The following is a 24,818-nucleotide window of genomic DNA, read 5'->3' on the forward strand; positions in this document are numbered from 1 at the left end:
ATAATGGACCTCTTATTCATAGAAAATTCTCTCTATGCACTTGATATTACACTTACCAAATCATCGAAAAACTTATAGCTGCATTCAAAAGGAAAAAACAGATCATCAAAATTTTAAGACATCAATGAATACACAAATATAAGTACAATTATAGATAAATGTTAAAGATGTGAAACATGGTTTTGCACCATTTAATTCAGTATACAACAATTTTCTTATTTCAAGAAATGCATCGGTTCTTCAGGATACACACAATCTTATATTGGTAGCAGTGAGACTATAAAAGCTGGTAAAAAAGTGTTATGTTCCAAATGATTTCTACCAGTATTCAATCTACCCACACATATTAAAACTGAGGTTGGATCATTCCGCTGCCTGGTGACAGATCATACAGAATTTCATTCAACATTAAAAATGTAAATGAATAGACACAGAATCTACTGAAATCACGGAATTTTTCTCCTTGTGAAGTTGATTTAAATCAAGATATATGTGATGGATGATTAAAGTTCATGAATATTTTTTTTATGATTTTCCCATGTGCAAATATGATTTCTGTCTCTATTTTTTTATAATTATTTTATTAACCCCATCTCATGTTGCAGACTGCCATATATAACACAGGTAATATTTTAACCTAAAGAACACATTAATGCATAACAATATTTCACATAGATGGTGGTAGTATAGTTCGTTCTATTATTTTAACTACTACAGCTTAACTTTTTTCAAAAATAAGTGAAGATTTTATCAACTTTGAATACCACTGAAAATGTATTAACCATGTAAACATAATGTATGAAATGTAAATCATGACTTGCAAATGGTTTCTGGGTTATTAGGCCATGGTCTAATAGCCCGGAAACCGTTTGCAAGTCATTTAACGCCGGCCATGAAAGCCTCAGACAATAATGTAAATCATGTTTATGAAACATACTACAGGGATAAAAGTGTTTTACATTTTCTTTTCTCATAAAATAAATTATTTAGTTTATCATGTTCTAAATAGGAAATGACAGTTTGAGTTAAAAAATAAGAGTTAAATGGCAGTTTAAAAAAAAAGTTAGAATTATATAACAAATACAGTTAAAAACTATAAAAGTATACCTTTCACATATTGATCTTCATATTTTGCTTTGGATATCCTCCAAAGCTCAAGATACTTTTCATAGACAGTTTTTGTTTTGTTAACTGCATCCTGAAGCTGAAATAAGAATTAGCAAGAAATATCAGTTTAGCATGACCTCTTAAAACTTTATATAAAACAAAAGCACAATTAAATATATATAAAAGTAATTTTTATAATTACTTTAATTTTTTTTAGAAATACATTATACATGACAGTGCCAGAATAAAGAGACAACCAGTAAAAATAGACAAAAAATGAATAGAAAAAAAATAAAGATATATGAACATAATATACAGGCAAAAGCAATAAAAAACACAGTGTATAATAATGAAAAATATGGATTTTGGTACAAACAGAGCAAGTAAATGCAAATATGTAACAAGAAAAACATATAATTGAAAATATATATGTGTATGTGTTGTCTGTACTTGAAGGCATTTTAAAATGACCTTCATTATTGGTATCATTAAATCTTGATCCATGAGCTGTTTTGCAACTTTTCATGCAAGAGAATAATTTTTCACATAAGTGCGTGCTTCCAAAATGACTATTTATGATGCAAACTTTTTCATTCCTGGATATTTCTGATCTAAATAGTAAAATTTCAGACTATGACTGATTTGCCAAACAAGCAAAATGTCTAAAAATTTGCAACATATTATGACATGATAAACAAGATATTTCGCACAATATCTAAGACTCTTAGATGAGCACAAGTCTATGAGGCTTTGCCTATTTGTATTGTCTGTTGAGCATCATATAATTACAACTAAAAAGCAGACACTTGAATTGCTGCTTGATGTTGAAATGGAAGTTTAAATTCAAAAATGTACTAAAAAGAATCTTTATACAGTCAGGCCATTTATTGTGGCTTGAATTTAGCCTTGATGAGGTTTAAAATCCATAAATTTGGAAAAGAAAGGTGTTGTCAACCATAACATCTGATGAATCATTTAAATTATTACAATTTTTTTATGCCTAGTTGGGACATTTATTTTAAAAAATTGTTTTACTGAGATTTGAATGAAAATCAGAAAGAAAATGTAATTCTCAAATTGAAAACTTTTCTTTTATCAAAAATGCCAATGAAAGCTGTATCATCGTTCAAATTTGTTTTAAGGTCAAGAGAATCAGCTGTAGCACTGTGATTGATTCTTCTGAATGCCAAATATGAGAAATATATTTTTTGATAGCAGGTGTCTTGCGGTGCATAAATAGGAGCAGGTGATTTTTGATGAATAAAATTAATGATTACATAAAATTGCTGTAGCTTCAAAGTATTGATTTTTTTTAAATATAAATTTCATCATCTTTCTTTAAATTACCTATCCTTTATTACTGTTTAAAAAAACATACAATAGATGATAAAGTTATTAATGTTTTTATTGTTCTAAAAAGTATCTACTTATACATACCAGAAATTATGATGGGTTCATAATCAAAATTCCATCATCATAATCAAAATGAAAAAATAGCAAAAAACAAAAATCTGTTCACAAAATTCATTTTTCAACATTACCAACTTAGAAAATAATTTTAATTTAAAATGGACAAATGTTGGCAATTTAATTATGTATATAATGTAGTGATATATAAACAAACATTGCACTAAGTAGTCAGCTAAGATAACCAATATTTTTATTTTTTCCACATCCTACCATCAATCTTACCATAATTTGTGTCTTATCCTGGGGCGGCTCAAGCTTATTTGCCGCCCAGGTGCAAAACTTCATTTCCCACCCCTAAAGAAGACCCTGGCTACAGCCGACGGCAAGGGGACTTTGGGATAAACCAACTTATTTTGTTCCTAGAAAAAAGCACACAGTTTACAGAGAAAATCTGTGACCATACGTCCTGCTTTTGAAGAAAATATTTTGTTTTCATGTTCCAGAATTATTTTACTATTCATGATTATGCCAGAGATAACTCAATCCACAAAGCAACTTTCATCAATGAGTCATCATCACTTACACTTTTCCTGTGAAGATAATGTATAACGAGATGATTTGTATTAAGAAATTTATTTCAAAGGTATTTTTGATGCTGCAGCGACTGAGCAAGTGAGAAGCCGAATTATTTCCTTTGCATTTATTTGTTCAAACAAAATTACTATTTGAGAGCACCGAAATACACACTTGCTTTTTGTGACAGATTATATTTTTGCTTCTGATATTAGCATCCCAGGCCCCATCTTTTTTCTCAAGTTTTCTCAACACCTCCATTGTCAGTGTGTAGCTCAAAAGCATGGTGTCATGTGAATTTGTGAATTTTACTGTTAGAAATTTTTAAAATTTTTTGTGCCTAACTAAAGCCTGAGCTGCAACCTCTTACAACCTGTCGCCCAGGTGCACCACACCCCTTCTCGCTTAAGCTGCCCCTGGTCTTATCATGATTTTATGTGATCCAGGTTCTAGTAATAGTTTATACAAAAACTAGATTTTATGTGATGTGCAAACAATTTGTTGAAATTAGTGACATTGAAAATGATCAAATCATCAAACTATTTTAAATCACGTTATATTCAATATTAAATTGATATTAAGTTGAAAATGGCAATGGCAACAGGCCATCGTTATTTACAAACATGCTATATATGGGCAAAACAAATATAAGTGTCGTATAGATAAAAATAAGCCAGAAACTCAGCTTTTGAAGTTGCGGGAACAAAGAGAGTGGGTAAATATGTTATGGTAATGCAATTTTAGATGAATTAATACCCAAAAAAATTAGTAAATATGTTAATAATAGGTTGAAACAAAGGCACCGAACAAAGAAATAGAGTCGCCATCTATGATGAAAAATACCAACTAAACACTCACTTTCCCTTTCTTTTTACTAGGTGCTTTAGTAAATAACTGAAATGGAAAACTCTGGATGCAGCATGTGTACGGATCCGGTGATAGACAAGAATGAGTTCTACAAGTGTTCAAAATGTCAAGAATTTACACACCCTGTATGCATTGGAGTGAATGAATCTGCTTCAGGAGAATGTCTAAACAGGAAAAAAAAGAAGTTTATCTGTAAAAACTGTGAAAATGAAACAGTGAAAAGTAACCAGGAAGATGCTGACAGAAGAAACTGGATGGATAAATATGTAACAGAACTTCAAAAGGAGGAAAGAAAGACTATTGAACAAGTAACAGAAAAAATGCTTCAGAGGCAAAAAGATTTGGACAAAGAAATGAAAGAAATTATAAACTCAGTTGAATTTACCTCAAAATGCTTAGACAATTTCATTGGGCAGATAGAGAATTTGAAAGAGTTAATAGAACAAACAGTTAAAGAAAACAGAGATTAAAATGGAAAACAAGAACCTGAAATCAGAAATAGAAGGGTTAAAGATCTGTATGAATGAACTTGAGACAAAAAGGCGGAGCAACAATATTGAGCTAAACAGAATACTAGAGATACCAGGTGAAAATGTGAATGAATTAATAGAAGCAGTAAAAACACAGTTGGGCATTGATGGAAACGGATATTGAAAAAGCACACAGAGCTCCAATATGTAATGAAAATATGCCAAAACTAATCATCAGATTTTATTGTGAAAAGACAAAAAAAAAATCTGGTTACAAAAAGCCAGGAGTCAAGACAATCTTACAGCAGACAAAATAAATGAAGTTTTTTGAGACACCAGAACCTATGTAAATGAACACCTAACCACTGAAAACCAGAGACTATTCCACCGGACAAGACTCAAATACAAGTTTGCCTGGGTGAAAGAAGGAAAGATTTTTCTTTGGAGAGACAATAACACAAAAATAATTCAAATACAGAATGAGAAACAATTAAATAAATTAGAAGCAAATGCCAATAATTCCTGAGGACTTTCCTAGTTTCCTAAATTATCAGAACTTTCTAGCACCTAACCAATATGGGTTTTGAAAAAATAAAAATACAGAAATGGCCATTTTAGAACTAAGTAACTATTTAAATAACGGATTTAACCATAATAGATATTCAAAAACAGTTTTTCTTGATTTAAAAAGAGCTTTTGACTATGTGGATTTAAGGATACTGACAGAGAAATTTTCATCAGCTGGTATACGAGGTCATACATTAAACTGGTTTAAAACATATTACTCTGATAGAAAACAAGCAGTTAAAATAGATAAAGAAATCAGTACATTCCTAGAAGTTAAAAAAGGAGTCCCCCAGGGATCTGTCCTTGGGCCGATATTATTTCTTATTTAGAAACCGAAATTGCAAATTCACTAAAAAAAAGTCAAAGAGGACCTATGGGGCCATTCAAGTATTACGTCAGCATCGATGGGGGGGGGGGGTTTCCAATTTGCTGACTTTTGATGACAAGGGGAGGGGGGTTTGGATAATGCTTACGTCATCAACCACCCTCTATGAAAATATAAAATATTCTTAATGGCATCTTACTCAATGCCCCAAAAATGAGAAAAACCTTTCGATAGTTTGTGGGCACTTGAATTAACATCCCCCTATAGATGTGCCCTACAAAGATACTTTAATGATCTCTAAATGTTTTGTGGATTCAAGTGATCTGGAAATGTGTCCGGGCCACTTAAGTGCTCTAAAACTAAGTCACATGTCATTCAAGGGATCTCTAAATGTGTCACAGATCACTTAAGTGTTCTGGAACTGTGTCTTGGGTCATTTAAAATGTGCCATGGCCGCTTAAATGCTCTGGAACTGTACCACTGGACACTTAAGCGATCTGTAAATGTGCAGCTTAGTTCATTTTTACAAAATTAGGTTTGAGGAGGGCATTCTGCATCAGATAACCCCCAGGGCCATATTTGGTTAGCGGCCAAGGGCGTTTATGGGATTTATCATTATATGGCTTAGAGGGTGGGTCGCAATGAATTTATTAAAGATAAATTTTGAGTTCATAGCCTTCAAATAATATTGAAATAAACAGAAATTGGTTGCAATTTTTGATCAGCGTGGGCACGAGCCTCCCAATGCTCCTCCTGTGTACATCTCTGATCCCACCATGAGTTGGGATTCGGAGGGGCAGAGCTGATGACAAAATTTTGCTGACAATGGGGGGGGGGGGGTCAGAGTTTTGCTGATTTTTGCTGACGGGGGGGGGGGAAGGGGGTCAAAAATGGGTAAAAATTTGCTTACGTAACACTTGAATGGCCTCTATACAAAATCAACACTTGGCTGAAGAAGAATAAACTTAAATTAAATATACAAAAAAACGAAATATATTTGCTTAAAAACAAGAAATATAAATAATTTAACTAACATAAAAATCAAAATCCACGATCACTGCCCATGTCAAAATATTTCACAATGTAATGGCTATGAAACTGTTAGAGTTCATTAATAAAACTACCTAGAAATAATAATACAAGATGAGACCTATATATATATAAAATGGAACTCGCAATGTGAAAAAATAATAAAGAAATTAAGAACATATGCCACCATTTTATATAGATTAAAAAACACAATCGACAATAACCTTCTAAAAGATTTATTTTATGCTTGGATATACTCAATAGTAACATATGGAATCACTGCTTGGGGAGGTGCTTATCAAACATATATACAAAAACTAGATAATTATATATAATAAAATAAGATCGCAAATAACAAACATTACAGCAAACAATTATGTAACAGAATGGGACAAACTAACTATAAGACAAAACTATATTTATAGATTAATAAAATTCTCATTTTTAAACAATAAATGGTTAGGAATAAAACAAAATAGAACCTCATCTGGATTGAATAACTTATATCAAGTACCGAAAACAAATAAAACCTATTCCAAAAGAGTTATAGATATAACTGCCCCAAACACAATGAACCTATACCACGCAATTAATCATACAAGTAATAACATAAGATCCAATCACAATATATTTATATTCTCAATAAACAATAGTCTAGAATCCACAGTACAACAATAATGGATCATAAAACAACAGCAATTAAAATAATTCATTTTAAAAACTTCAAAAATATAACCATTCCTGTAATCAACTTAAAAATACATGTGAATACACATTGTACGTGAATTCTGTTTGTCAACTTACTAATTTTATGTTTATATTTAAATATATATATATGTTACCGGCAAAGTATGAAATCCAGGCATTCTATAGAATGCCTAGGCATTGTATAGAATGCCTGGTCGTTTCAGGCAAAGTATGAAATACCGGTTTTATTCTATACTTTGCCTAGGCATTCTATAGAATGACTAGTCATTCTATAGAATGCCTAAACACAATCCAGGCAAAGTATGAAATATCTTCTTCCAACAAATCTCTTTAGGGGCGGTATAAAATATTACATAAAATTAAAATTTCATAGAATTTTCTTTTTTTCCCGGAAACGTTTCCCTTTCGCTCTCGTGAAAAAGGATCTGTTGAGGGGCGGTATAAAATATTACAATTTCTTCGAATTAAAATTTCGCAGAATTTTCGTCATTCTTTCCCGGAAACGTTTCCCTTTCGCTCTCGTGAAAAAGGATCTGTTGAGGGGCGGTATAAAATATTACAATTTCTTCGAATTAAAATTTCGCAGAATTTTCGTCATTTTTTCCCGGAAACGTTTCCCTTTCGCTCTCGTGAAAAAGGATCTGTTGAGGGGCGGTATAAAATATTACAATTTCTTCGAATTAAAATTTCGCAGAATTTTCGTCATTCTTTCCCGGAAACGTTTCCCTTTCGCTCTCGTGAAAAAGGATCTGTTGAGGGGCGGTATAAAATATTACAATTTCTTCGAATTAAAATTTCGCAGAATTTTCGTCATTTTTTCCCGGAAACGCTTCCCTTTCGCTCTCGTGAAAAAGGATCTGTTGAGGGGCGGTATAAAATATTACAATTTCTTCGAATTAAAATTTCGCAGAATTTTCGTCATTTTTTCCCGGAAACGCTTCCCTTTCGCTCTCGTGAAAAAGGATCTGTTGAGGGGCGGTATAAAATATTACAATTTCTTCGAATTAAAATTTCGCAGAATTTTCGTCATTTTTTCCCGGAAACGCTTCCCTTTCGCTCTCGTGAAAAAGGATCTGTTGAGGGGCGGTATAAAATATTACAATTTCTTCGAATTAAAATTTCGCAGAATTTTCGTCATTTTTTCCCGGAAACGTTTCCCTTTCGCTCTCGTGAAAAAGGATCTGTTGAGGGGCGGTATAAAATATTACAATTTCTTCGAATTAAAATTTCGCAGAATTTTCGTCATTTTTTCCCGGAAACGTTTCCCTTTCGCTCTCGTGAAAAAGGATCTGTTGAGGGGCGGTATAAAATATTACAATTTCTTCGAATTAAAATTTCGCAGAATTTTCGTCATTTTTTCCCGGAAACGTTTCCCTTTCGCTCTCGTGAAAAAGGATCTGTTGAGGGGCGGTATAAAATATTACAATTGCTTCGAATTAAAATTTCGCAGAATTTTCGTCATTTTTTCCCGGAAACGTTTCCCTTTCGCTCTCGTGAAAAAGGATCTGTTGAGGGGCGGTATAAAATATTACAATTTCTTCGAATTAAAATTTCGCAGAATTTTCGTCATTCTTTCCCGGAAACGTTTCCCTTTCGCTCTCGTGAAAAAGGATCTGTTGAGGGGCGGTATAAAATATTACAATTTCTTCGAATTAAAATTTCGCAGAATTTTCGTCATTTTTTCCCGGAAACGCTTCCCTTTCTCTGTCGTGAAAAAGGATCCATTGAGAGGCGGTGTCGTCAAATTAAAATTTCACACAGTTTTCAATTTCAAACGTTTTCCTTTAACTCTCTTGAGAAGGAATCCCTTGAGGGGCGATGTCGTCAAATTAAATTTTCACACAGTTTTCTTCGATTTTTCCGGGATACCTTAACGTCTGGCTCTCTGGAGGAGGGATCTGTTTATAGGATCGGTATAAAATATTCAATTTATACGATTACAATTTAATATAATTTTTCCTAATTTTTTTCTGTAAACTTTTCCTTTGGCTTTCTTGACAAGGGATCTGTGGATGGACGATATAAAATGTCACATTTTCGTCAAATTAAAATTCATTCGTCAAAATAAATCACAACTGAATTTAAGCGTGTAATTTCTTTTTGGAATTTCAAATCGGATACGGACAACATTTTATCGCTTTCGGACGTTTTTCGTGGAATACCTTTTATACGTTACCGTAAACAAAACGGCATAAATCTGTAATTACGCATAATCACCGGATTTATATCGATTACTATGCATAATCACCGATCAAAACGGATGAAATTATTGTGCATAATAACCGGCGATTATGCACAATCACCGGATTTATATCGATTACTATGCATAATCACCGATCAAAACGGATGAAATTATTGTGCATAATAACCGGCGATTATGCACAATCACCAGATTTATCACAATTACTGTATTTTATACATGGCACCAACCTGTAAATGTTGTCAAATTTAGTGCTCAATGATAACAATTCTGAAAAGTGCCCCGCGACGTAAAATTTTTGGAACCAGTATTCTATCACTTTGGTCCCTCCCCACGAAATGAAAGTGATCCCCCTTGGAATGAAATTTCTGGCTAGGGGCCTGATGAGACACATAACGTCAATTATTTCACCACTGACGTAAGCTCCCAAAGCTGAAGTAAATTGCTATCCAAAGAATTCTCGTAATTTTGGTAGATTGTAAAAACCGTGTCACTAAGTTTTATTGCACATTTAGGCTAACAAATTTCTTCGAGAAAAATACCGGAACTCAGGATTTCAAATACGGGTAAAATACGGAACATCGCCAATCATCGCCATAAATGACGACGAATGTAAGCAAAGTGGAAAACTTTTGCAGAAATCCCTTAAAAAACACCAATGGCAGGAAACAAACATTACTCTGAGAGAATTGCAGTGAACAAAACTGGATTCCACGAAGTACATTGTAAAATAACGAAATAAAACGTTTGAAGGGGCAAACAATTAAATCAACGTTTAGTATTTGCCGTCTTGCAGTGGAGTAGTTTGGGAGCTAGCGTTTTACTGTGGAAGTGTTGGTTCGAACCCTGATTCTCTCTGGCATGGATGTTTATCAACATTAACAAATTCCCTGGACAGATCATACAGGATCTCTTGAACATATTTGAGGATCACTTTATCAAGAAAGTAAAAAAACCATGACGTACGTGAGGTGAATATTCTTATTCATAGTTGTAATTATAGTGATATAATTTATGCGTCGAAAAATAATTTCAATAGTTGATTTTAATAAAGTATAAAACTATAAGCGTCTTTGCCGCTGTAGTGGTCGAGTGGTTATAGTGACGGACTCGCGTTGCGAGGATCCGGGTTCGAACCCCACAGTGGTGGTCGGCTGAAGTTGGTTTTCTGTGGTTCCCAACTTCAAGGCGCAAATGCAAGCCGATCTCCCCGTTAAAAAGTCTCGCCACAGAGAGCGACAGTCCTACAACAATAAATCATTCAATCATAACACTTCACTCATAGTTAGAAAAACTGGTGGCAGATGGCAGCACTACACATAACAAGCATTAGAGAAACAAAAAACTTCACGTCAGGTTTCACTACACGTATTTCTGTTTTTTTGCTGTCCCGACCATCGAGGAGAAATAAAGTATTTTATTTCTCCTCTAAGGTCCCGACTTTTTTGCAGAAATGTCCTGAGTTTTCAAATATTTTCAACGAAGTTAACTTGACTTTTTATTCTTCAAATCAACGATTAAAATGATCTTTCCAGCTTAGAAATTACATCACGATAATGAGGCTTTTGGAATAGACATCATAATCATCATCATCATTGGCGTACTCAAAGGGAAAAAAGGTAAAACTCCCTCAGAAGGTAAAAAAATCTCAATTCCCCCTCGAGAAAATTCTGCGTACGCCTATGATCATCAGTATCACTTGGAAGGACAAGCACAGCATGTTTTTCCCATGGAAATCAATGTTAAAATTGCCGAATTTACCGTTGAAATGTGGAAATTTAGTAGGGTTTTCCGCCTCATCAATAATTTTAAAAATTGAACTGAATTCTCGATTTTAGAAAAATTGAGTTCGCTTAGAAATATAAAGCACAGAAAATTAAATATGAAATAATTATCCGGACCTACTTTTGAGTTAGATATTCATGCAATAACATTGATTTATATCTTCTCAAGCACAAAAATGAGAATTAATACTTCTGTATTGTTTTATAATATCCAATATCATCAATCTATATAGTTTAGGATGTTTTGAAATTAATTATGGGCCCATAAATTACACTGAAGAAATTCCGCAGCTTTAATCAAGCATTTTTTGAAGCAAAAGCAGGCAAATCGATAACTTGAGCTTCAAGAAAATTTTCGAAATATCTAGCACCCATCAAAAAGTAGAAAAAAAACCAATTCATTTCTACGTTTCTTTAATTTTGATTTATGTCTTTCATGAGTTGCGCAGGAAGTCGCCATATTGGTTACCATGTATGTCTCTCCAGAAAAAGGGAAATATCACGTGATTCAAAAAGCCTCATTAAGAGACTAAAAACAAGAATATTCATCTCACACATTTGTCATGTTTTTTTTTAATTCACTTTAATTTGAAGTGGCACTTTATTTCTCACGATTGGCGAATTTTCAGTGATTTTAGCACGAGTTAACGATTTCGTTTACTTTTGGCATCATTTAGCGATAATTGACATTGTTCCACATTTTCCCGTATTTCGAATCCCAATTTCACGTATTTTTCTCAAGCAAATATCGTCGACCTAACAATAAGCAATTCTTTACTTAGGATCTCTATCTCCCGTATTTCCACCGATAAAATATGGTAAACCTACGTATACCAATTTGTTTTCCGTGACCGACATACCACGGTCACTTACCCTCGATTAGATGAGTTAACGGGCGCTTTATACATTATATTTTTTGTTCATAAATCCGTAGAGGAAAATTTCGGTTCTTTCAAGACAAAATGATATCGCATAATCCGCATTTGCAAGTTCCATTTATCAATGATGAAATATTAACAGTAGAAAGACGGAACGGGTGTCTTTTTGACCCTGCACGCTGTTTAAGCTTCCATATCTCTGCTAAGAACAAACCGAACCACTTGGAATTTCTGGACTGTTCCTGAATTAGCACGTTCTTATTGTATACCAAAGCTTCCTTTCGTTATCTTTTTTAACAACGAAGCTACGAGCGGATATACCTAGAAAGACCGAAGGGGGGGTCATAGTGACCCTTCCTTATATTCTAGCACATTATGCGGTAAATACTACTATCGTCGTCACAATTGATTTCTAAGTAGGCTATAATCCTTCTGAAAGTCTTTTTTGCGTTTGACCTTGTGTGTGACCTTTCTTTTCCTCTCATTCTTATCTGCAAGTGTCGTCAGCAGGTGTGTCATTTTTGGTTTTTGTCAAGCATTCTTGCCATATTATCCGTTAAATTGTTTATTCTGGGACGTAGAAAATTTGAGTGCATGTGATCTTTTCAAACAGTTAGTTTAGAACATAGTTTCCCAAACTTTTTGTTCCATCGCCCCCTTCTTCAGATAAATTTTTCCCTCATCACCCCCCTCCCCCCCACTCAAGCGAACCCATATATCCTATGTTATACCTGTGGCTTCTATCGCTCCCTTGGTCCTTTCTATCGCCCACCAGGAGGCGATTGCCCACTTTGGGAAACATTGGTTTAGAATGACGAGAAAACGTATATTTACTGAAGAAATACTCCAGGAGATGCAAAGATTAGATGAGAGAAACTCTGGAAGCAGTTATGATGAAAGTGCAGAAGAGCATACATCTACCCTATGTCGAACTGTAGTGAAGAAAGTAGCGGTTCTGATGACGAATATTTAAATCAATATAAAATTATTTCTCGGGCGCGGTAGCCCAGGTCGATAAGATACTCGCCTAAAGTACCAAAGGATGTTTAGAGGTGTCGTGAGTTTGATACCCGGTTCGTCTTTGTCAGATAACTTTCCTGGCACAGGGGTACAACAGACACTGCGACTTGACCGCATGAAGTCCCCCATTGAGGAGTTAGTGCACCAACCTCTCGATGAGCTTAGAAACAAGCTTGCCGTTCGGAATCGGCAATAAATTGTAGGTCCCGGTCTAATTAGCTCTCGTGTGCAGAAAATGACCGTGGTGTGACTCATTATAACTCGTTGAAGCCACAGAAACGATCTAAGAAACTGCAGCAGATGGGAGCATATGGAAAATCATAGAACCTTCCTCAACTTTAGGATGTCGAGGATCGCAAAATATATTGAGAGGAAATCAAGGCCCCACATTTTATGCGCTCAAAAAACATAAATGAAAGTGTTTTGGGTTCGTGACGCCTTATTTTCTGCGACAAAATGATTCGACATATACAGAAGCTGAAGCCCATCTTGGTCAGTTTCTTTGCTTGAACTGGATGCAACAATATCCATTATGTATGCAAGAGGTGCAAAAAACTTCCTACTGAATTCATTGTGGTCGTCCAGATTTGGGGTCCTCTATTTTTTCCCCAAACAATGACAAGATATCGTTTCAAAGAAATTTTGAAATTCATGCGATTCGATCTGACCAATTTTCTCTTGCATGTTCACTATGGATTTCATTCATAGAATACAGTGCGACGTGCTACAAACCAGGGCCCAATCTAACTGTGGACGAACAACTTCTACCCTCAAAAGCAAGATGTCCATTTACACAGTATATCCCAAGTAAGCCAGACAAATTTGGGACAGAATTCTGGCTTCTTGCCTGCGTTGATTCCAAATATATTCTGAATAGACAGAAAATCAGTTTCGATTACACTGGGACAGATAACACCAGACCAGCAAATTAACTTGTCTATGGACATGTTATTCGATTAGTCAAACCTTACCTAGGAGAACGTCGAAACAAAACAACAGATGATTATTTTACATCACTGAGATTATGTGCATTTTTGAAAAGGACAAGCTTGGTTGGGACCCTTCAAAAAGACCGTCGTGAGGTAACTCCAACTGCAAAAACAGGAACACGGGATCTATACTCGTCAATAGTATTCAAAACTGGAACTGATATCACGCTGACATCTTATCAGAGAAAAAAAAAATTAAAAATGTTCTAGTTCTGAGTTCACTTCATACTGATGTAACTATCAACGAAAACGTGAAAAAGACCCCAGAAACAGTTGCCTACAATAACGAAATTAAATATGGAGTCGACATCGTGGATCAAATGGTGCGATTATACACCAATAAGAATGGAAGTCGTCGCTGGCCAATGCATGTTTCCGGAAAAAATTACGAACTTCAACAGATCCTTTTTCACGAGAGCAAAAGGGAAACGTTTCCGGGAAAAAATGACGAAAATTCTGCGAAATTTTAATTAGAAGAAATTGTAATATTTTATACCGCCCCTCAACAGATCCTTTTTCACGAGAGCGAAAGGGAAACGTTTCCGGGAAAAAATGACGAAAATTCTGCGAAATTTTAATTCGAAGAAATTGTAATATTTTATACCGTCCCTCAACAGATCCTTTTTCGCGAGAGCGAAGGGAAACGTTAACGGGAAAAAACGACGAAAATTCTGCGAAATTTTAATTCGAAGAAATTGTAATATTTTATACCGCCCCTCAACAGATCCTTTTTCGCGAGAGCGAAGGGAAACGTTAACGGGAAAAAATGACAAAAATTCTGCGAAATTTTAATTTGAAGAAATTGTAATATTTTATACCGTCCCTCAACAGATCCTTTTTCGCGAGAGCGAAGGGAAACGTTTCCGGGAAAAAACGACGAAAATTCTGCGAAATTTTAATTCGAAGAAATTGTAATATTTTACACCGCCCCTCAACAGATCCTTTTTCACGAGAGCGAAAGGGAAACGTTTCCGGGAAAAAATGGCGAAAATTCTGCGAAATTTTAATTTGAAGAAATTGTAATATTTTATACCGCCCCTCAACAGATCCTTTTTCACGAGAGCGAAAGGGAAACGTTTCCGGGAAAAAATGACAAAAATTCTGCGAAATTTTAATTTGAAGAAATTGTAATATTTAGCACCGCCCCTCAACAGATCCTTTTTCACGAGAGCAAAAGGGAAACGTTTCCGGGAAAAAATGACGAAAATTCTGCGAAATTTTAATTTGAAGAAATTGTAATATTTTACACCGCCCCTCAACAGATCCTTTTTCACGAGAGCGAAAGGGAAACGTTTCCGGGAAAAAATGACGAAAATTCTGCGAAATTTTAATTCGAAGAAATTGTAATATTTTATACCGTCCCTCAACAGATCCTTTTTCACGAGAGCGAAAGGGAAACGTTTCCGGGAAAAAAAGAAAATTCTATGAAATTTTAATTTGAAGAAATTGTAATATTTAACACCGCCCCTCAACAGATCCTTTTTCGCGAGAGCGAAGGGAAACGTTAACGGGAAAAAACGACGAAAATTCTGCGAAATTTTAATTCGAAGAAATTGTAATATTTTATACCGCCCCTCAACAGATCCTTTTTCACGAGAGCGAAAGGGAAACGTTTCCGGGAAAAAAAGAAAATTCTATGAAATTTTAATTTTATGTAATATTTTATACCGCCCCTAAAGAGATTTGTTGGAAGAAGATATTTCATACTTTGCCTGGATTGTGTTTAGGCATTCTATAGAATGACTAGTCATTCTATAGAATGCCTAGGCAAAGTATAGAATAAAACCGGTATTTCATACTTTGCCTGAAACGACCAGGCATTCTATACAATGCCTAGGCATTCTATAGAATGCCTGGATTTCATACTTTGCCGGTAACATATATATGCATATTTTCTTTGTTCAGTTAAAAAAATATCTAAAAATATATATATGACTTTATAAAATATTAACCAATTAGTACTGTAACAAGGCTGTTGCATAATTCAATTAACTTTTTAATTTAACTTATATTGACCCACTGGAAGGACTATCAGTCCCTTGGGGTCACAGAGTGTCTGTGTCATCGTAATGTCATTTTTTGTGGAGTTTTATTGTTTTGTGTTTTTCTCAGTTTTGATTGTATGTTTTATGTGTTGTGTTCAGTCCCATAAAAAAAAACCAGTGATATTTCATTTTAACAATTAATTACTACCAAAGTAATGTAAAAAATATCTGTGAATGAATATAAGAAACAAGTTCCTCTGAGTATTCCATTAATTTGTTGGAATATGCCTAGTTCAGTACAAAGATAGTTTTTTGAAAATGTTAAATTTTACAAGATCAATCCAGTAAGCTTTAAAGATATATATTTTTCAAATAAATAATTCACAAGTATGCTGCTATCTGTTATAATGAGGTATAATAAATTTAGAAAATCATGTCTCCATCTTGGAAATTATTATTGAAATAATACAGAATCAAGATGCTATTGGTGATGATAAGAATATTCTCTACAGTTTCAATTATTACAAATATTTTTGTCCATAAGATAAAAATATCCATTGCCATAATCTTGACCATAATAGTTCGATACTGCAAATGACAAATCCAAATTTACTTGGATCAATAATTTTGGATTTAATAACTGTAAAGAATTTGATACATATATACAGGGATCAAAAATAACTTCTCTAATCACATCCCTATAGATTACTTAACCGTATACATACAAATCGTAAACATTCCTCTGGGGAATTTCTAATGAATTGGTATATGAAGGGAAAAGTGTTGTGTGTGTAAATGTTTGTTTGGCCCTAACAAATTTATGTTGTAAGACTTGTGCTTGTTGAATGATGTACAGGTGCTGCAATCTGTCTTCGATATTTTGAAGTGAAATACCTGAATTTTCATGTTATTTAAGTATTTATGTTGAAGGTCTGCCCGGTCAGACCCTAAAGACTGTAATATTTAAAAAATACAAATGAAAATTTACATATGTTCATTTCGAGGTACGTTCTTGAAAATAATGTCAGTGATATTTAGATAGCACTTCTGGTTATGGCAAAATCCAGAAAGATTAAATGGCAATACCTAACTGTTTCTATTGTAATGTTAATAGCACAGTTTAATACCAATAAAAAACCCTTTTATTGAAACAAACTTTTTTTTTTATTGAAACTGAAACTTTTTATCACTACATCTAAGCACAATGTCACAAGAGCGAAGTAAAAAAATGTGGGTTTAGTTTAAAAAGACAGTAAGAAACCAAATAAATAAATAAAGGCTTTATTGGGGAATTTTCTATGAGGGCACCTTTCGTTGAGATATTCTGAATATCTTTACTGTATGTAACACAGAATTTTGCATTTAATGACGTCCCATTATATTTAATACTTAATATTTAATACCCAAACTATTTGCTCATTTAGTAAGGTGAAAACTGAAAAACTAGATTTTCCACCTTTGTGAAGTGATGTCAGAGATACAAGATTCTCTTAATCTCCCCAAAACATGTCAGAATCTATTCAATTTTTTTTTCTTCCTTTTAGCTATTTACCCACCCCTCTCACTGCAATATGCAAATCAGGTAGGACAACAACTGTTGGAATCATGGGAATAGCATTTATGGTAAGATTGGATACATATAAAGTACATATGCATAAATTAGCAAAGAACATAATGATTTTGTCCCTCTCATGCTAGAAGCATGAATGTGCACTGTCCTTGGCAGAAGCGAATTAAAGTCAGTTGAGACCCTGGGCACAGAAAAAAAATATTGGGCCCCCTTAAATTATAAAAAAATGTGAAGTTATGAAAGTTTTTTGGGGCCCAGGGTGTACACACCCGGTAATGATGTTACTCTATGGAAGTTATTTTTCAAAAATTTTTTGTAACACATGTTTTAATAGGGATACACATTTGTGTTTCTGGCAAAACTTCGATAGCAAAATAAGGTATCCAACCAGCTGATAAAAAAAAGTGAAAATTTACACATTCGTGCTTCTAACATGAAGGGGACGATTTGATGACCCACATCAAATAATTGAAAAGAGAGCATACTTACCCTCAGAAGCTCAGCATGAATACGAGTATGTTCATCAACATATAGTTTTCGAAGTGATCGTTTCTCTAATATCAAGCTACTTAATTCTTCAATAGTATTTGTGGCAACAAAATCTGCATTTTGTTTAACAAGCTTACCAAGAGCTTCAGTTTCTTCAGCAACAACACTCCATGCCTGAAAATTATGCAATACATAATTATATCCTTAATTGACAAACTTCATTCTATCAACACATATATAAGAATGACTTAGAATCTCAGCATTACATGATCAAAATAATATTTTCTGTCACTGTCCTAAAGCATAATCTGAGCCTATATTGGTATTATAACAATTTGTAATATTCTCTGTACTCTTTTTGTGCTGTAAAATCCTATTTAAAAATAAGCATAATCATTATTATAATTGTGGTTAAGGCAGTCTGTATGCAAAGTTTGACTATGTAAATACAATGTTGTATAGAAAATGAACCTTTTGGGTTAGATAAGATAATTGAATGAACGACGTTATTTGAACCAAAAATTTTGCAAAAAGAACCACGGCTATACTCACAGTGAGCAACTTCCGCTATAAGGAGTATTTTTCGTTATTTTTCTTATGTTGTTTTGTTTTTGCTACTGATGAAGGAACTTCCTATAGTTCCGAAATGCATATAGCCGTGGTTCTTTTAGCAATTTTGGGTTCAAATAACGTTGTTCATTCAATTGTCTTACAATGTTGTATATTTCTCTTTGGGTTTTAGCTTTGACATCAATAAAGTAATACAAGAGTTTGTATGATCTCAAATGTATTATGAAACACTTTCTAATGCACTTTCTTCTTCTTTTTTAATTTTTTTAAATGTTTACTTCACTAATTACTCGCTTCTATACTGCAAGGATGAGTAATGTTTTTTTTTCCTCTGTTGTTCAGACTTAATATAAAAATGAAAGTTACAGAAATCAGATTTTCAATAATAGATTACCAGTATTAATGACTGAGAACTGCCTAGACAGACCATCCAAAGATGGTTAAAGCTTCTTTTTTTTTGTGGGAGATGGGCAAATGCCAGCAGACTTGATTACCAGTACATTAATAAGCAAAACTGTTTTTCTGGCTCTCAGAAATTCCATGTAATCACCCCTTTTTAAAAGATTCATTCAGAGGAAATATTAGTATTGCTTGAAAAATTTATTCTGGTTTAATTTATTCAGCGTATAAAATGTTTCAATAATAAATAATTATACATTATCCACAAAACTACAAATTTCTAATCAAATTGTTTATAATAGAAATATTGCACTTTTTTTTAAAATAAATTTTCATTGTTTTTGCTTATTTTAAATACAGCTTTTCTTTTGTAATATCAGCCAGTAGGTGCCTAGCACTTCATCTGCATCTCTTGCTGGCAATCAGGGAGAAAAATATTTTTAAGAAGACACCAACAAATAAGGCAAATACACGAAAATACAAAAATCCTAATGCATTTCAACACCAATGGGTGTCGTCTTCAGAGGAAAAATATTTAACCACTAGTCACGCTGACAGTTTCCCACTTGGGTTGAATACCAAATCTTAACGCTCGGTTGCTCAGCGGAAAAAGTACGTCTGTTCACTTCAAACGTCATGGTCAGAATGAAGCTGTGAGACTGTGTGAGATACTAATGCAGCATCTTGATTGGACACTTGCGGAATAGTGCTACCTGATTGGTCTATTCGAATTTTCTTAAAATTCCCACTCAAAATGAATTTAAGCCATGGTGTTGAGATCGGGGGTGTAGATTTATTATCATTTACTAGTATATTTTTGAAGGCCCGAATATATGTGCCTTCGTTGAAATCTAAATCAACTGTGAACTTGACTTTGTGAAAAACTCTCGCTTCTTGAAATTTGAATCTATGGCCCTCTTGACAACAGTGAGCGGCGATGGTCTATTTTTCACATTCCTGATTCTTAACACAGCGAGCGTGTTAATTTAATCTTGCGTTTATGGGTCTCCTTGTCTGTCCTATATAACCAAGAGGGCAATCACCACATGGAATGTAATAAATGCCCCATTGTTTATTCTGTGGTGTAGCATCTTTAGTTGGCATGAAACCAAAGTTTTTAATAGGCACATCTATGGTTGTTAGATTAAACTTTTTAAGAATTGGTTTGATCTTCAGTGAGAGTATTGGATTGTAGGGTATGACTACTTTCTTTGAGTGGCCTCTCTGTAATATTTTCTGAAGTGGTTCCTAGTGCCGGTTTCAAGAATTTTCTACTTATGTCATCAACGAGGATTTTTATGCATTAGGATTTTTGTATTTTCGTGTATTTGCCTTATTCATTGGCGTCTTCTTAATATTCTTGGGCAAAGTTGATCAACTCTTCTAAGGAAAGTATTTGTTAAAAATACACAGATCTGAGAGAGAACACACCACTAGAAAAGCATAGAACATATAAGAAAAAGTCATCCTAAATTCATTGAACATGCAAAACCTTCGAGCAAGTTGAAGCAGACAGTGTTTTTGTTCATTTCTTGTTTAGGTGAGTTGTATTTGTGCTGCTATACTTTAAAATGGGAGTGGGCTGGTACTTTAAAATACTAAGTGGGCTGGGGCTCATGGACAGGATACAAGTCCACGCTTATGATAATTGGGCATTATATAGTTCGCTAGCAATTTATTTGGCATCATATGTTATTATCTGCCTATTATATTATACCTAATGCTGTAGTTTTTTCGATAAGATAATGCTTGAGAATCAATTCCTAATTTTTTATTTGCTATATGTTTCATTCCACATCTGATTTACGCATTGTGATAGAATGTAAAAACTTGTGTTTAATTATTTGCAGCCAGTTATTATCAAAAATTAATGATAACTGGCGATTACAAATAATTACTGGATTATCACTTTCACCATGACATATGTATATAATATTTTGCATTTATATGATATAATAGTGTATATATATGATGTATATAGCATAAACGATTAAATTATTTTTCATATCTGTGCCTATAGTTCATGCTGTGTCACTTAATTGTAGAAGGCTAATGATATTTATATAGTTAACAACACATGTGACAGTATTTGATACATATGCAACACAGTACAGTAAAACCAATTTAAATAATTATATAAATATACACCCATGTATATTCATTTTTTTTTATAAATTACTTTGTTTGTAAATTTACAAGTTCATCACTCCTAATGAATTATTAAATTTCTTGAAAAAACTCTTTGTTAAAACTGATACCACTATAATACAGGGAAAATAAAAATACAAACTACACAGGTAATAACAATAAAAACAAGTAAAAATGTGGTACAAAGTCAGATTTCAAGATGGGGATGAGTGGTCTACTGTAATGACGAATATCCACTTATATATATCCCCTATTTCCATTTAGCAAACCATCTCAAAAACCTGTTCTGAAACCAAAAATATATTTTGAAAAAAAAAATGTAACTAGAATAATCTCTTTTTCTCTTCGATATGATTGCTAATCTTCCACTATTAGTGAATCTCGCTAGGGGGAGAGAAAAAAATGTGTTTCATTGAAAGGAGAAAATAAAGAAACATTCTACAGGTTAACTGCACAGGGATATGTATTTTGGTGCTAGTTTTAAATAAACTGAGACCTGCATAATTGAAAATTGGTGTGCTCAACAGGCAGCTGGCCAAAAATTTTCTCTCTGAATTGAAATTTAATAAAATCAAACATTTGGCAGATGAAATATTTTAAAATTTTTTGTTTAAAGAGAAGAAAATCATAATTTTATGCCAAGTAAAAAGCATGTGAATCTGTTTTCCAGTGGTATAATGAATGGCCTACATTATCAAGTAGTCTTAAGAATGAGATCTAGTTTATAAGTCCTAAAGGGTTTGTACTTATGTTTCTATCATTTTTTTCATAGTCTATTTTCCATAAAAGTAGCATAGTAGAATTTTTTTTATCTCTATTTTCCATTTTACTTCAATTATTTCTTTGCTTTTGTCGTTCACGAACAATCTAAAATCATAAAATCAGAGTAACCAAAAATTTCAGCAATGGTATTAGGCATTAACTAGGTTACTGACTGTGTTAAAATTTTAATAATAAAATTAACAACATACTTACTCTAGCAACCATGCTACTTTTCAACTCTCCTTGGTCAATTTTTAAAGTTTGAATACACATAGAATTTATTGCAATTGCATACTCTCTGTCACATTTTATTCTCAAAGCCATGCATCTTTTCATGTTTTCTAGTAATCTTAATTCAGCATCTTGTAAGGTCATTAGTGCTTCATGAGAGGACTTTCCTTGTAAATCTGATGCAAATCCCATATTTGTACTGAAAGTAAAAGACAAAAATGTAAAAACCATTTTTACTTAAACTAAAAATATGTAACATAACCTCTCTCAATGGCCCACCTCTATAAGTTAAAGAAGTTTCATTTCATAATGATATGACCACTGATATTTTTTTGTAATTTAAGAAATAGTAATCCATTAGGATAACATAGTAATCCAAGTTATGAGCTTGTGTATAATTTTTACGAAAAGAAAGATAAATTTTATGATAAAAAAATGCTCTCATTATATTGCGCATGTCAGAAAAAAAAAGTGAAATAGAAGAAATGATTTTATCTAGGTTTTAATGCTGGTGAAATTTTTAACAGTGCTTCTCTTGAAAAGCATACAATACCTGAATGGACATTACAACAAAGTGCAGTGTAATGAGAGTATACCCCACCCCCATAAGGGTGGGCTGACAGGGTTCCAGCCCGAGGGCTTGGAATGATCTGCACCATTTTTTTATACCATAAATTCACTATGGGGGACTCTCCAAAAATCAGTGTAGAGACCCTGCTGCTATTACTACGTTACAGTACATGCACCTCGTATACATTCCTCTGTAGAATTTCTAACAAATTGGTGTGTCAGAAAGGATTGTGTGTGGATAAAAATGTGGTTTTAATGTATTTATGTTGGCAGAGTTACGAGAGTGTTTAGTGTTTTACTGGTGTTGCCATCTGCCTATCATATTTTGAAGTGAAAATGGCAGATGTCTGAGTTTTGTGTTCAGTATGTATCGTGTTGAAGGTCTGCCAGCTTTGTGTGGAGAGACTTTTTCAAATGGGAGACCAGCTCGCATTCGAACATCAAAGTTAGAAAACTACATAAAACTAATTTCAGCCAATCACCACAGTGCCCACAATAGGGTTGGAATCTGGAATGTCATGATGCGAGTCCAGCATCTCCCTAGGGACTCTCTTGCAAGATGTGGGGGCCACGAACATGAATGAATGAACACCAGAACTTTGCCACTGGACTTATCCTGTTGCCAAGATCTCTTCCAGCCCAGCTTCGTGGTAGAGTCTGGAACACTTTATTTTGTGTCAAAAAAGAAGAAAAAAAAACATACAAAATTTTTACCCGGACAATTGAGTACTGTCGCGATTAACAAATTTTGTGGTGATTACAGATGAGATGGGGTTGGGAGTTGAGAAAAGTTTCAGGGTTTTGTTAAGATGGATGAATGTACACATATTAGGATGGAGGTATGTTTTAAAAGCAATTGAGGCCCACCCCATGCCATCTCATCTGTTATCTTACACTTGCCATATTATATACACAGGGTACAAAAAAAATGAAATGAGAATCTTATTGTGAAATTGAAAAAAAAAATCCATCGGAGCGAGCCATCTCACTTAACACCTTATTGGTGAGCAAATGAGGCCATGAACAAGACAGATGATATTGTATATAGCAAACAACCACAATGATATGCATAGATGCTTAAAATACCCAACACTTTTCAAATTCCCAAGAGAAGCTTGTTTTTTTTTTAATACCAGCGTAAACCAAAAGAATCAATTTTAGTTGCTCAGCAATCACCCAGTGAAGGTCACACCATTTTGATATTTTGATGTGTATTCCATAAGCAGGGCTGCTTAACAGCATCATAGGCCTCCCAGAAAAGTGATGTTATGAGGTCTCCTGACCTTGCTGTAAGTACTGGATTATCAATTTATATGTCCCTCATGTCAAAAACACGAAACTGCAAATTTCAAAAACTTGGGAAATGATGTTTGTATGTTTACTCCACCCATGTTGCTCCATGAATGTTATTTTCCTAAAATGTTTTGAAACATATGTATGAATAGCAGGACCAGATTAACCATTAAGCAAAATAAGCACATGCTTAGGGCATCAGGAAAAAAAAGGGCAACACAAAAAAGTAATTGAAATGTTTTTTTTATGCACAATTGTTTTCAGCATCAACCTAGAATTTTTGATTGATTGTATAGTTGAAGATCTTCATCAAAAGGGCAGCACAAATGCAGAAAAACTAATAGCATTAAAAACTAAAGATCACGTTAATGCAGATTTTGGAATAAGATATTTTGTACATTTTCCATAAAGTAAGCTTAGGTCTTCTGAACAGCATCATAGGGCATTTAGGCAAACTGATTTTTCTGAGGCCCCCTTACCTAGCTAAAAATACCTACTTGCCAATTTGCATACAAACTGTCAAAAATTTTAAACACATCTAATTGTCATGAGATCTTTGGGCTGTGTCTGGGTGAGACCTATGTATTAAGAGTTAGCAAAGTTCTACAGAATAAGGACATGAACTTATAAATATGCAAATCTTTGAGTCATTAGTGGACCAACTCCATGTTTCCAGGAATGATGGGTACGAATGTGTGGGCAGTGATGAATTCAGGAGCAGTATCTTATAGTTAATTATTATTACCTGCACGGGACAGTTTCGGCGCTCCTCTGGCATATAAGCCACACCAGTAAAACAATCTTGCAAACTCTCTGATGTGTTCCCAGCCGGATGAAATGCATTAAAAATCATGGTTTTCTCTGCAAATCTAGT

At 33.9% G+C, this 24,818-nt stretch overlaps 1 protein-coding gene across 4 annotated transcripts in view; it reads right to left on the reverse strand.

The window, feature by feature from the left end:
- Positions 1–24,818, reverse strand: part of FER (tyrosine-protein kinase Fer) — a 132,500-nt gene that overhangs the window by 101,245 nt on the left and 6,437 nt on the right. For all 4 annotated transcript variants that reach the window (XM_089239241.1, XM_089239243.1, XM_089239242.1 and 1 more), the window contains 3 exons: positions 22,064–22,280; positions 17,972–18,145; positions 1,108–1,204 (listed from right to left, as the gene is read on the reverse strand). In XM_089239241.1, the coding sequence (XP_089095367.1) occupies positions 1,108–1,204; positions 17,972–18,145; positions 22,064–22,280 (488 nt within the window). The remainder of the gene's footprint in view (positions 1–1,107; positions 1,205–17,971; positions 18,146–22,063; positions 22,281–24,818) is intronic.

Source organism: Pholcus phalangioides, unplaced genomic scaffold (genome assembly GCF_987345545.1).
Source record: "Pholcus phalangioides strain wild (caught in Gottingen) unplaced genomic scaffold, Ppha-v1.0 ptg000011l_1, whole genome shotgun sequence".
NCBI lineage: Eukaryota > Metazoa > Arthropoda > Arachnida > Araneae > Pholcidae > Pholcus > Pholcus phalangioides.